Genomic DNA, 13,068 nt, shown 5'->3' with positions numbered 1-13,068 from the left:
CGTTAGTTTCTCGTATTAATTTACTATAAATAATCGTCTATATTTCTGTCTTAATTACACGATTTATCTATGGCAAACGGAAAAAAATTTTTTTACGGAGGAAATCCAAATAAAACATTTTTGCAAGATTCTAACTTACATAATATTATATAGATGCGACACGACAAATATTCAAAGATAACACAAAATCTTTCTTCTACATAAAATTATTGGAAAATTATCAATCAGGTGAGTTTCACTTCTTTATCTTTGATCAATCTTTGTTTTCAGATAGAGATAAAAAAATCGAGTTTAAAAAATATGTATAAAGACTAATTACTTAGACTAACAATGGAGAGCCAAATTTAAGATGTGTCTATACTCTAAAAACACTAAATATAATTAAATATACAAGAATCACCCACTTGTGGATTCGTACCATTGAATTACGTAACGCGAGAGCGTATTACTCTACTAATCTTGGTAAACTCAATTTTTCTTGCCATAAGTAATCGAATAATCGAAAATGGATTTAATATGCTACAAACATCACAATTTCATGGTTTTTGCATTGAAATCTTGACTTATTATACCAATTTCGATCCTTGAAAAGAACATAGAAATGATATTACGTGGTGACTTTTGCACTCTTGCGAAGTTATCCCAATGAAATGCACCCGGCTCATTTTCCCAAACTATTCACTATTCGCATCGCACCAAAACGATCCCTCTCCCACCCTTCTCTCTTCGAAGGGAATGAAGAGAGGGCTCGGCTCGGCCAGCAGCCATCGCCGATGTGCTCCGGCACAGGACGAAAGGGATGGCAATGCACTTACCCCCCACACTATATATATCCTCAACGCACTACTCCGCCTACTCCGAGTCCTCTTTTTCCGTATTATCCTTCCTGCCCTATTTCGCCTTCCCCAAAATATCTTCTTGCCCTTGTCCGTGATTGATTCTCGCTCGAATTCGCTATTCTATATTTTTCTTTTCATAAGTCCCATCTTTTCGTATTATAGTATATAGGCTTTACAACTTGTACGGGATGTAATTCACGCGTAAAAATGTCAAAGTTTCATTCATTAATACGAATACAACATTAAATATATTTTTAAATATCGTTTCCTTAATTCTTAATACGATCAAGTTTTTTATCCATATGTACTAATTATAAATATTTTTATGAATAAAATGTGATGGCGAAATTATTACGCGTATGCGATGAGTCATTCTGAATCTTTATTAACAGTTTTTATTCTAGATAATCGATCGCGGTTTTAATTTAACATCCCTCACCACGCCATTCGGTCATTTTCCGATAACGCGCCCCATGAATTGCATCGAAAATACACGTAAGGTTGCTATACTTAGGACTACGAGTAAAGTAACATGTCCACAACGAGTTTGCCGGTAAATTATTCAAGAAAGATAGATGAAGGAGAGAGAGAGAGAGAGAGAGAGAGAGAGAGAAACATATGAAGAAAGTCATTAGAGTTTTTGCATAATATTTTGAAGACGATAAACGTGTCCAGTTCGATGCAAAATATCGCATCAAAAAACACATTCATCAAGACATATCTTGATGAATTCTAACAACTGTCTCCACTTTGCTATTAAGATTTCTACAAAAGTATATTTAATATTGATGATATCCAATACAACAATCACGAAAAATTCTTCAAAGATATGTGATAAAACTTGCTGTTACGATCGAAGTATGCTGATATATATAGATATATATATTTTAAGTAGTTATTAGATGCTTGGCAAAAATATTTTCAACATTATATATATATCTGAAAATATAGCAATATATCGAGCAAAACTTTATTTACCGGGACATTTTGACTTGACAAAAAAATAGTTTTGCTTCTCGAGAAAATACAGGGTGAGGCACTTAACATGACTCCTCGAAAAACTTGTAAATTACATAGTACAATATTAGTATATTTTATACTATAAAATATCTCGAACTATTGATTTTTCGAACTCTACATTAATACTTTTATATGTAGAATAACTAGAAAAATCATATTACGTAAAAGTCATATAATTCCATTAAAAGAAAAAAAACGAAATTGACCTTGAAATCTCTGAAGTGCCTCCGCTTCTAAAAAAATTTTCACTCTATGTGATGATCCCCTCGAAATTATGCAACTTTTGTAAATAACAATTTCTAATACAACGTATAATTTACAAATTTTTCAGATGGTTAAATTAGGTGCCTCACCCCGTATATAACTACTTATATATAAATGATCGTGAAATGTGCGCGCGCGCGCGCCAGAAGATATATTTAAGAATATTGAACAGAAATAGAATCCAAATAGAAAAAAATAGCAAATACCATTAGAGATTTTATCATCTCTTATTTCTCTTTTATAATATCTTGATGTTTAATATTAAAAGAAATTAACTCAGAATTAATCAATTTAACTGATCGAAATTCAACAAATCTGCAATTGAGAAAAGTAAAATTTATTATACCTTTATATATATATACCTGCAGATCTCAAAAGCAGTACACATTAGAAAAAATGAATGCTGGAACACAGAAGTATATAGTTAGTACTAACAAAGATAAAAATAAATCTAGCAATAAAGATATCTCTGAGAGAAAGGAAAATTATATAGAGGATGGACGACACAATAGAAAATTAAACGTTTACTCTCTGCGTCGAAGTAAAAATTAAATTTAAGCTACTAATAAAGAGACAAAGAAGAGGAGAAGGGATGGGCGAGAGGGGAAAAAGATCGACTCAAAGCGAAAGGGGTTGGCAGAAACAGCAAGAGAACGGCAAGAGGGCGATATGCGTGGGTTGGCTTCGACGCGGGGGTTTCCCAACTGCGCAATGTCGCTATCCGTTATCGATCGGTTCGCAAGCGCTATAAATACTGGGCACCAGGCTCTCGCTACCCCTTATACTTCCCTCTCTGTCCTACAGTTTACCCTCGACCAACCACCCACGTATATATATATTTCCTACAATGTCTCTCTCTCTTCATCCCTCTTACGAATGAGCCATCCTTCACCACATTTATTGTAGTTATCTCTGTGTGTGTGTGTGTGTGTGTGTGTGTGTTTCTTTCTTTCTCCCCCTTTCCTCTTTCTCTCGTTATTTCCCCTCTTCCTCTCCCTTCACTCTCAGTCAACGAGGGGCGGAAAACCTTGACCTTCAAAAGAGCGTCAGAGGGCGAACATGGCGCTCTTTCCACCCTCTCTCGGCACTCCCCCTCCCATCTGGTTTCTCCCCGCCTTCCCGTTTTCTCCTCTTGCTACCCACTACCCGCTACGTCTTTTCTCTACCGTCGCTTTCAAACTACAATGGCCTAGCTCTTTGTCTCTCATCTTACTTTTGCAACGAGTAAAATTACATCAGTTTCTTTACACCGCGGTTATATACAGTTTCTCCGCTATTTCGCGAGTCGCTCGCGAATGGCTCTCGTGTACCGCCATTTCGATTATTACCGTATACCTATTATAATCTATCCAGTGTATTAAATGCTCTAGACAAGAGCAGAATTGCCTTCGGTTCTTCCGAAAGCTTTGCGAGATTAAATGTGTGTACTGATTCCATTATTTCTTTACTAAATACCTTTTATCTCTAGAATATTGGCTACAACATTTACTGATCTCTCAGTCCCCGTTTTGCCAAGCAACTATTATATCTAAATCCATTACTAAAACTATCCGCATCAATGTGACACAAATATTTGCGAATTGGCCGAAAAAAGTTGTATTTATTGGAAAGCAAGAACGATTGCAACTTCACAAATCGACAAAGCTCTACTACTTTCTCACGAAATGAAAATTTACGATCAGTCTCGTGACCCAGTCACAAATATCTTTTTTTTGATGGTCAAGAAGAATTATGTGTGTCTGTCGAGTCGTAAAATATCGCAGACTATTCTTTGGAGAGAAATCTTCCCTCTACACCACACACGTGTGGCAAAGATATAGATTTTTCATATGATAATCGTTGATAAGATGTTGATCGTTGCACGTGGACGATTTGAAAAAGAGTCACGACAAGAATATCGATGACTCGGAAGATGAGAAACGCAGGGGAATGCTAAAGAGAATACTGCTCAGCAAATTTTAACGAAATAAATTCCTGAGATGGCAAATCGACACATTCAATAATCACGGTAAAGTCATTTAAAATGGTTTTTAATATAATTTAATTCACTACAAGATACAAATGTAAAATATATATTAATAGCAGTAATAATTTATAAATTTAATTTCGTTAATTAAAAAATGTTCTAATAAATAATGATATTTTTAGAACTTTTGTTAAAGAGAAATGACTTGAATTTATGAGAATTTTAACGATTCCGGAATACATTGTGCACAGTATTATCTTTCTAAAGATAAGCCTCCCAAAGTTATTCCGAAATTTCGAATATATCAACTTTGTTGACGAAATATTCTGCCTCTCCTCCTCCTCCTTCTCCTCTCCTTATCTCTTAATGATATTTTGAATTTAAATTAATAGCGATAAACAAATTCTAAAATACAAAAAGAACAGAAATCTACATTTATTAGTTTGACCTGTGATACGTTATAGACTCAACAATATTTACTTCTCTTTGCTGAAGACAAAGAGACTGTATGAGGATCTCGATGGCCAGTCTCGAAATCACGATATTTCGAAGCGTTGCGCAATCCTCTCTCTTCTCCTCCTCCTCCTCCTCTTCCTCCTTCGTCTTCCTCGGTTTGTCAGCTGGTCTCAAGGTCGACCGCCCGAGGGAACAATCTCACAATCAGACAAGGTGGGGACCGGTCTTTCAAATCATGCCACGTGCAAAGAAAAATATAGCTGAAACGATGCTCGATTATGTCATGTCTTTACGGTGCGATGGTGCGGCCGAACTTGGCGTCAATTGATCGAAACGAATAAGATCATTCGTAACTAGTGGCTTTGGCATTTTTACAATTTCGCTTTGCACAAAAATTAACACAATTACACGAGAGGTATTTTTATTACGCTCGAGATAACAAAAGTGAGAATTTTACTACATTTTTATCACTCTAAAAAAAAAAGGTAAAATAAGAATTACGTGACTTGTATAGAAAAGTTTTTTAAGGGAAGAATCGATGATTTCAGAACAAATAATTAAATGTTACAGAATATGGGAATGATAGAAAAAAATATGATGCAAAAGCAATTCTCCACGCCATATTTTTGTCACTTTAAATGAGCTTCTATGTAAGTATACCTATATTTTTGATAGCAATCGATAAAGTCGAACTAGTCGACTAGCTACACTCTGAATGTGTAATTTCATGTATGTTTGGTTAAACATATTAAAAGCTCGTTTATTTATCAATATCAATATAAAATCTAAAAGCTTGACGTCATCCGAAAAACAAACACAATATTCTCTCTCTCTCTCTCCTCCCTCCCCCCTCCGAGATATGTACAAAGCCATATCTTTCTTACTTATACAAAAATTATTATTCCTATATATATATATATATATATATATATATATATATTTGTTAGTTATTACTGTTACTGCGTTTACTGTTACAATTGAAAGTATAGTTAACGGAAAGTTGAACGGTTCAAAAAAGATTTTCTATATGATCCTCGTCAAGTCTATAGAGAAGAGACGCGCGATAATTGCGATCTAATCAATGACCCTTCAGTGTTCCCTGGCTCGAGCGAACCTATCTAAAACCTATCTGAAAGACAGACGTAGTGGAATTGGTAAGCGGTACATTCAACGATATTCTGTTATCGACATACATACCCTTCGCGAGATGAACGATCCCGACCACCTGATTGGCACCCGCAGAAATCACACCATACAATTTAATCAATACGTTTGCGAATCGTGGAACTTATGCTCGACGCGAAATTTAATTCATGTATTTCACATATTTACAATTTCTTGCAAATTTTTCATTTTTCTCTAGAGAATTGTGAAGACTAAAATTAAAGAAGTGATAATTTTGTTTGATCGATGTTTAGTCAGAGCATTTACCTTAAAGGCGCTAGTTTTTCTTGTACAAATGAGTCTTAGTCCCATTAATTTGATTTATTACAATCTGATTAATTTTATAAAATTAATACGCTATAATTGTTCGTCACATAACACGCGCTTTTTTTTTAAATTTTGCTACTAAAATCCGAGCATTTATTTAGTTACTAATAAATTGTATTTGCACAAATTAAGTCTATTTTAATTAGAGAGTCCAGTCTAATTAGTGTTGAAAATATTGATTACAAATTTTCAGAATTCACGATACGTATTTTCGCAATACTTTATATAATACGCACAATGCAAAGAAGATTGCAAGAAGGCTGATAAACATAAAATTTTTGCTTTTATTTTTGTAGCAGGTATACGCGAGTTTCCAATAATTCTTTATCAACGATATTTGCTATTCGTCGAAATTATCTACGTAGCAAAGGTAGAACGCCGGCATTTTTCGTTCGGTGTTATGTTCGAATAAATAACAGTCACACACAAGTGCGCGGCGTCGGCGGATCGCGTGAATAGATAGCCGCCAGACACGCGTGTGACTCAGAAACGCAAATAAGGAAGAAAACATCATTCAGCTACGCTCGCCGCAAAAGCGGACGAAAACGGCGATTTAACCGTTTTGTCGTTTAGCGCCCGCATCGGTTTCAGAATTCTCAAACTTTGTAGAAAATAATCGATGGATTGTACTCCGCTTTCTTTAAAGAAAATTATAATCGCGCATATGTATATTTGGATTATTTATTACATAAAATAAGTCAGTTAAAAAATACAGTAATAATAACACGATAATTTGTAATCAAAATATTAATGTTCCAAGACTCAAAAATAAAAAATATTATATATATTTTTTTTCAATTTTCAAATCATCAAACAAGCAATGAATTTTCTCATCTAACTTGTTAAAAGTCAAAATAAGGACGGCTGACGTTATCAAGACGTTGCAATAGATGTATTTTTGTTAATACACAATTCGATTTGCGCGAGCAACTTTTTAAGACCATATCCAATCTGCGTATCATCGATGTTCTACTCACACAACTGCGTAGCTCACCCACATTCGGTGCATTTGACTCGTTTGGCTTAAAAGAACGGTAACGTTCAAGCTTCCGGAATCATCAAGATATCCAAAATTGCTACGAAAATTAAATCTTCTAAAATATTCACATTTATATTTAAATTTATTTTTAATTTCTTCTTCTTCGACTCTTATTTATTAATCTTGCATAAAATTTACTACTAGGTACTGCAAAAAAAATTTTTATAAGGAGTCATTCGAATATTGTAAATCTTAAACACACACACACACACACGCATATATATAAATATATATGTGTGTGTGTGTGTTTGTTTAAGATTTACAGTATTCGAATGACTTATAAAAATTTTTATATACATATACATATTGAATATCGACTGCAACACGCAATGCATTACCAAATCCATCATAACTTGACATATTTCATATTTTATCATTGTTAATAAGAATTCTCGTTTGTTTTTTTTATATTATTTTTATAATTCTTAATGTCTCCATGGCAAATGCAAATATTTGTGAAATTAATGTAAGATATTTCCTTTTATTCGATTAACATATAGGGATGAGCTACAATTTACCGTACACACGTATAATATACAAAAAAATAATGCTGCGACATCAATCGTTGAACAGTCAAATATAAAGCATTGCAATAATTATGCGGAATATATTTATCGATGTGAAAACGGTAACGATCGACATCGGTAGGTGCAAAAGTACGTCAAATTGTAAGGCAAGCTAAACGAGGTACTCACGGTGTTTCGCGGTGTTAATCGAAGATTATACAAAAACGTCGGTCGTTGACGAGAGAGAGAGAGAGAGAGACGCGCGTCGTAATATCCGCCGCAGGCTGACATCCCGTGATTCGCGTGTCTCTCCACACTCGGTTCTTTTTTTCGCACGCACACACGCACGCGGGACATAAAACCGAACCGGAGGCCAGCCAGGCCAGTGTCGGCGGATTCGACAAGCAGGCGCCGCGCCGCGCCGCTCTGCTCCGCTCGCACGCGCGCGCGGGGAACGTTCTCGAAAAATGCATCGCGGGACCGGAGAGACGTCGGCGTCGGTGACGGGAGGAAAGAGGGAAAGGAGCCCGCAAAAACGTCGCATTCGAGACGCGGTTAAGAGAGAAAGATGTAAGCTCGATATTTGATTCTCGTGGTCGAGAGAAGATTTGCCGGCTGCCGCCTTGGCACTGACAGTGGCCCCTCGCGCCTAGCAACACCGAACGCCAAACTGAAGGCAGCCGGGTACTCTCCCTCCTTTCTCCCGCCGTTCCCCTCTTCCGTCCTCGCTGATCTGCGAGCAATGCGAGCGGCCACCATCGTGCGCTCGCTCGCCCTCTCCTCTCTCTCTCTCTCTCTCTCTCTCTCTTCCTGCTCCCGCTTACTCGTTGTCGTAAACCTCACCTCCTTGTCTCGTTTACCGCGCGCTTACTCCGGCGAATACCCGCGCGTCCGCTCTCGGTTACAAACCAGCTGGTGTGGTGTCGCATCTCTTCCATTCCGGTAGCTGCGATTCGTATTCTCTCGACTTATGCGCGCACCGCGTTCCGTACGTGGCGCATACGAAATCTTATCGGCCCGCAGAGTTTTTCTCACCGAGATTCGCGCGATTACCTCGACACTGGGGAAGTCGGCCTCGACCGCGGGTGCCGGCTCCGCGCGCGCTAAAACTCCGGCGGCCGCTCGTGCGGATTGGTTGAACGGCGATGCCGCGGCCAATCGCGATCTCGCGCATTTACCTACTCTCGTGCACATCCGCCGCCGTTCACTTCACGCCGGCACCGGCATCACCGCCGCGCCGCCGCCACCACCGCCACCGCTGTTATTGCTATTGCTATTACTGCTATTGCTACTTGCTGTTGAAGGCTACAGTAGTAAAAATTAGTTCGCGTATATATTCCACTCGGTGCGATAATGCTACGGAAGCCCTGCTTGCGAATCTATTATTTTTTTTTGTCCGAATGCAAACATACTGCAGAATAATTAATCCAGCGATGGATAATCTAATTGGATTCTACAAGCGCATGAAAAGTCATCTCAATGATTTTTCCACATACAGCCATGCGATTGTACGCTCGAAAAGCATTCGTCGCGTCATTACGTGAAGTGTATATATACGTTTCACCTCTCGAAACAATTTAAAACAATTATTTATCTGGTTGTTATACGATCAACGCTCGTCAATCACGGTCGCTAATTAAATAAGTAGAATTTCATCCGAAATTCAAATCGTATATACCTAATGTGCTGGCAATAGAGATTCGCACTTGGCACAATTTGGCGAATAATTTGTTCATATTTTGAAATACAATAACGTATATAGTCTCTTGGCATCATAAACGATCCCGCGATTTAAGCCACGACGCGTTAAATTTTATCATACATATAAAAAACGTTCGGCCAATCTTTATACGGTTACCGCCTCGTTTCGTGCCGTTACTTCGATAACGGCATCGATTCGACTCGCCATCGAGTCCGATCTCGTTAAGTCGATCGCGCGCGCAAAGTTACATAAAAGCATAAGCGTCCAGATTAATAAGACATGAGAGCCTGACTAGACGATACGAGCTCACGTTGATCATTTGCTTTATACAGTACCATACCGGTTTATGCATCAAGTTTTTGTCTTCATTTGAATTAACCTTTAATGACGGAAAACTCCAACTTCTACTATACGTTTCATTTCGTGGAAATGTCGAGATATTGATATTTCTCAATGAAAATGAAATGTTTCTTTTACGAATCAAACTTCTGAAATAAAAATAATTATATACTTGCCCAATTTCGAAGTAACTTCAACGGAAATTTAATCTTTATTAATAAGATCGACATCAAAAAGATATCTCATTTTTATTAGAGTTTACAAGAACCTTTTTTAAAGTTACAAACCTCGCTAAGAAAAAGTCAATGTTAAATTTGAATTTGAATTCAATATTATTTAATAGCATTTTTTGTATTTTCTGTCAAGAGTTTGGATCAAGAGTGTGTATTCAGATAAGTATTCGAAAAAGAATATGTCGGACGTTTTTGACTGCATTAACAATATTTTAGGTGTGCAGACAGATAAGGAAAAATGAAGGAGTTCTCGAGACACACAGTTCAACAAGGCAAACAATGCGAAGCACTATATCCGTTTAATCTGACAAACGACACTGAGCTAATCGTCAAACAAATGAGGAGGAACAGAGTCTTCGTCTTTAGTGTACATTCCCTCTTTCCTCGTTTTTCCGTGACCCACTTGCGTCGTCTTCGGAATAAGGAGAAAAGAAGCCGGAAAATGAAGAAACGAACCGACTGAAATGAAGAGCGCACATTTCTCCTCTTCGATATTTAAATTGTGAAGAAACGATAAGAAATAAGAAGAAAAATTACTAATCCCCTTAATATTTGTCTAGATAAATGTGCGGCGATATATCGATTCTTTAAATAGATATAAACAGTATTAAAACAGTCAAAAAGTAGGTGTAATAATACATATTTTACTTGTATCATTGTTCATAAAACTTAAGTCAATTTTTTCTAAAAAGTATTTGGTTAAATAATTTCATTTTGTTACAACGAAAGCGAAAACACAAAGTAATACATCGTCGATAGACGAGATATATCGATAGCCAGTCAAAACACTTATTGATAGATTTATGAGGAAGATGATCGAAATCACGAAAAATAATATTGAAAACAAAGTTTCATTAAACGTGCATTGATTCCATCAGATAATTCTCTCATGTATTTTATGTGTTACGATATGGCATTATGGTATGCTAGAAATTCAGTCAATAATTATTTAGCGGCACTAACGTTTAATTGGATCGTTAAAAAAAAGCTGTAAACACGTAGTCAAATCGTCATCCCAATGCGGCACATCATAACTTCGAACACCCTTGAAATGAATTTCAAAACGCGCCTATTTTTTTTTGCATTTGTAAGTATTTGTAGCGCTTCGATATCTTCGATATCTTGGTATATTCAAAATTCACGTCATGTCTAACATTAACCCTTTGGCTACTACGCGTGTATTATAGTGTGTAAATGATGACAGTTCTCTAAATGATGTCCGTGTCGAAATAACGCCAACTTAATCGCTACCTACACTGAGAAAAAAAATTGATTGTACGAACTAAAATTAGTATAGTTTGATCCAATAGTTAATACAACAATTCTTTAGTTGCACAAAGAAAAGTATAGTTCATTCATGTCAGCCATCAAAATTTTTTAATCAAGAATTAACTAAACCAACTCAATTAAATTATTTTGTTCGAAATATTAATGGTATTTATTTGTGTTTGCATGCTATTTAGTTATCCAAGTAATATGTTTGTTCAAATTCCAAGCATCAAACTGACTAAACGACGCCGATGGGGATAATAAATAGTGAGTATTTTTAATAGAACGATTGAGTTAAATAGGATAAATTTTTGTTGAAAGAAAATAGTTTTGTTAAAAAATAGTATTTTATTTATAATAGTAACGAATTATTTTGTATAATCGTAGTAACGTTTAGTTGAATGTATCGGACTAAATATTTTGGTAAAATAAAACAAATTTTGCGTTTTTTAATCGAACTTTTTTTCTCAGTATATATATTTCAACAAAGTACTAAAAGAAATTAATATTTGTTCGCGCATATGGCAAATTCTAGCTGTCATTACGCGATTACATCACCAGCGAATGTATGCATATAACATGCGAAAGAACGGGATGTGCAACATATAATGTATATAAATCGAACATCTTAGACACATCAGTGTTTGTTAATATTTTCTATAAATGTCATACTGCAACATAATATAAGAGACTTCGTAGAGCGCGCTAATAAGTGCATCGATAAAATTGTCAATTTTACAAGCAAAGTTGTGACCAAAAATTGTCAAAACTGTAATCTTTGTGTCGTTCATAGAATTGAGCATCGCATTGTAGTATGCACGTGCATATGATGAATTTCTGGATCTAAAAATAGCGTCGAGGAACATGCATCGAGAACACACGTTTCTTGGAGAGAACGAGGAAATTATTATCGCCCGTCACGTCGGTGAATTGCTTGAGCTTCCCGAGAGTTAATAATTTTAACTATCTCAATGATTGGAATAGATAAGATGGTTTAACTCAAAGATCAATTTATGTAATAAATGTTATAATATTTACCTGCATTTATATAGTATTTGCTATTTGTATTTAACAGAATACTAATTTCATCATATTTACTTGTATTAATTTATCACTGCTTTATGTTATAATTTATAATTTCCTAACTACAAAATAGCCTATTTCACTACATTTTTAATATCACACGATATTGTAGTTAATAATTCTCTAATCCTGTTTCGATCCCTGTAACAGTTAGCGAGATGATTGTCATCGATTGTCCATCTGCCGCCAACTGTCAACCAGAAAACATCCAACCGATAGAGATGTATGCAAAAATCTCTTAAACGATCTGCTCGAATGATCACATTTTGAAACAGAAAGAGCATTTTCGAACGGAAAAAGAAAAGCGTGCGACACCTGATTACGTGGATTTCTCTCCAAGACAATGAATTTAAATACTATAAGCACAGTTTGCATCTGCCGAATGAAGTTGGAGAATCATCACAAAATTACTGTGATCTTAAGATGCATATATGTTATAAATAAAATTCTTCATGACATCCTAATAATTAATTACTATATTGCCAAAATTCTTCATGGCATCCTAATAATTAATTACTATATTGCCACTTGAAACAATAATCGATTAACAATGCCAATTAAATCACCAAAAACTGTTACATATTTCTATATATAATGTTAGTGGCTTACTTATGATAGTGTTAAGACAATATTCCTTTTTTTTTTGCAAAGAAGTATCTTACATAGATTTACTTTATCTTGTTCAAAACATGTGTGTAAAAAAAACATTTTGTCTTTCTATGATCGCGAAATGGAATTTCGCGTGCATCCTCGACCTAAGCGAGGAAAGCTCGCGAGATGAAGAAATATAAAAGACGGCTCTTCCATCAGTCGACGGATAGACGAATCCAAGCTGACACGCACACGAGTGCAAAATGGGAG

The 13,068-nt window shown here is 35.9% G+C and overlaps 1 protein-coding gene and 1 long non-coding RNA gene across 3 annotated transcripts in view; one reads left to right on the top strand and one right to left on the bottom strand.

Moving 5' to 3' along the window:
* The window catches only part of LOC105462067 (DNA-directed RNA polymerases I, II, and III subunit RPABC3), a 56,121-nt gene that overhangs the window by 40,673 nt on the left and 2,380 nt on the right, over positions 1 to 13,068 (bottom strand). Inside the window, exon 2 of one of the 2 annotated variants that reach the window (XM_011708606.1) lies at positions 4,570 to 4,770. The exons of the other annotated variant lie outside the window; for it this stretch is intronic. Coding sequence (XP_011706908.1) covers position 4,570 — 1 coding nt within the window. The 5' untranslated portion in view covers positions 4,571 to 4,770. The remainder of the gene's footprint in view (positions 1 to 4,569; positions 4,771 to 13,068) is intronic. 2 annotated transcript variants of the gene reach the window in all.
* Positions 7,844 to 10,734, top strand: LOC105462103. The gene is made up of 2 exons (XR_976017.1): positions 7,844 to 8,151; positions 10,072 to 10,734. It is a non-coding gene; the product is annotated as an uncharacterized LOC105462103 (long non-coding RNA).

The sequence above is a fragment of the Wasmannia auropunctata genome, unplaced genomic scaffold (genome assembly GCF_000956235.1).
Source record: "Wasmannia auropunctata unplaced genomic scaffold, wasmannia.A_1.0 LD336099.1, whole genome shotgun sequence".
Taxonomy (NCBI): domain Eukaryota; kingdom Metazoa; phylum Arthropoda; class Insecta; order Hymenoptera; family Formicidae; genus Wasmannia; species Wasmannia auropunctata.
The sequence above is the reverse complement of the archived record's forward strand: the minus strand, read 5'-3'. Positions and strand labels throughout refer to the sequence as shown.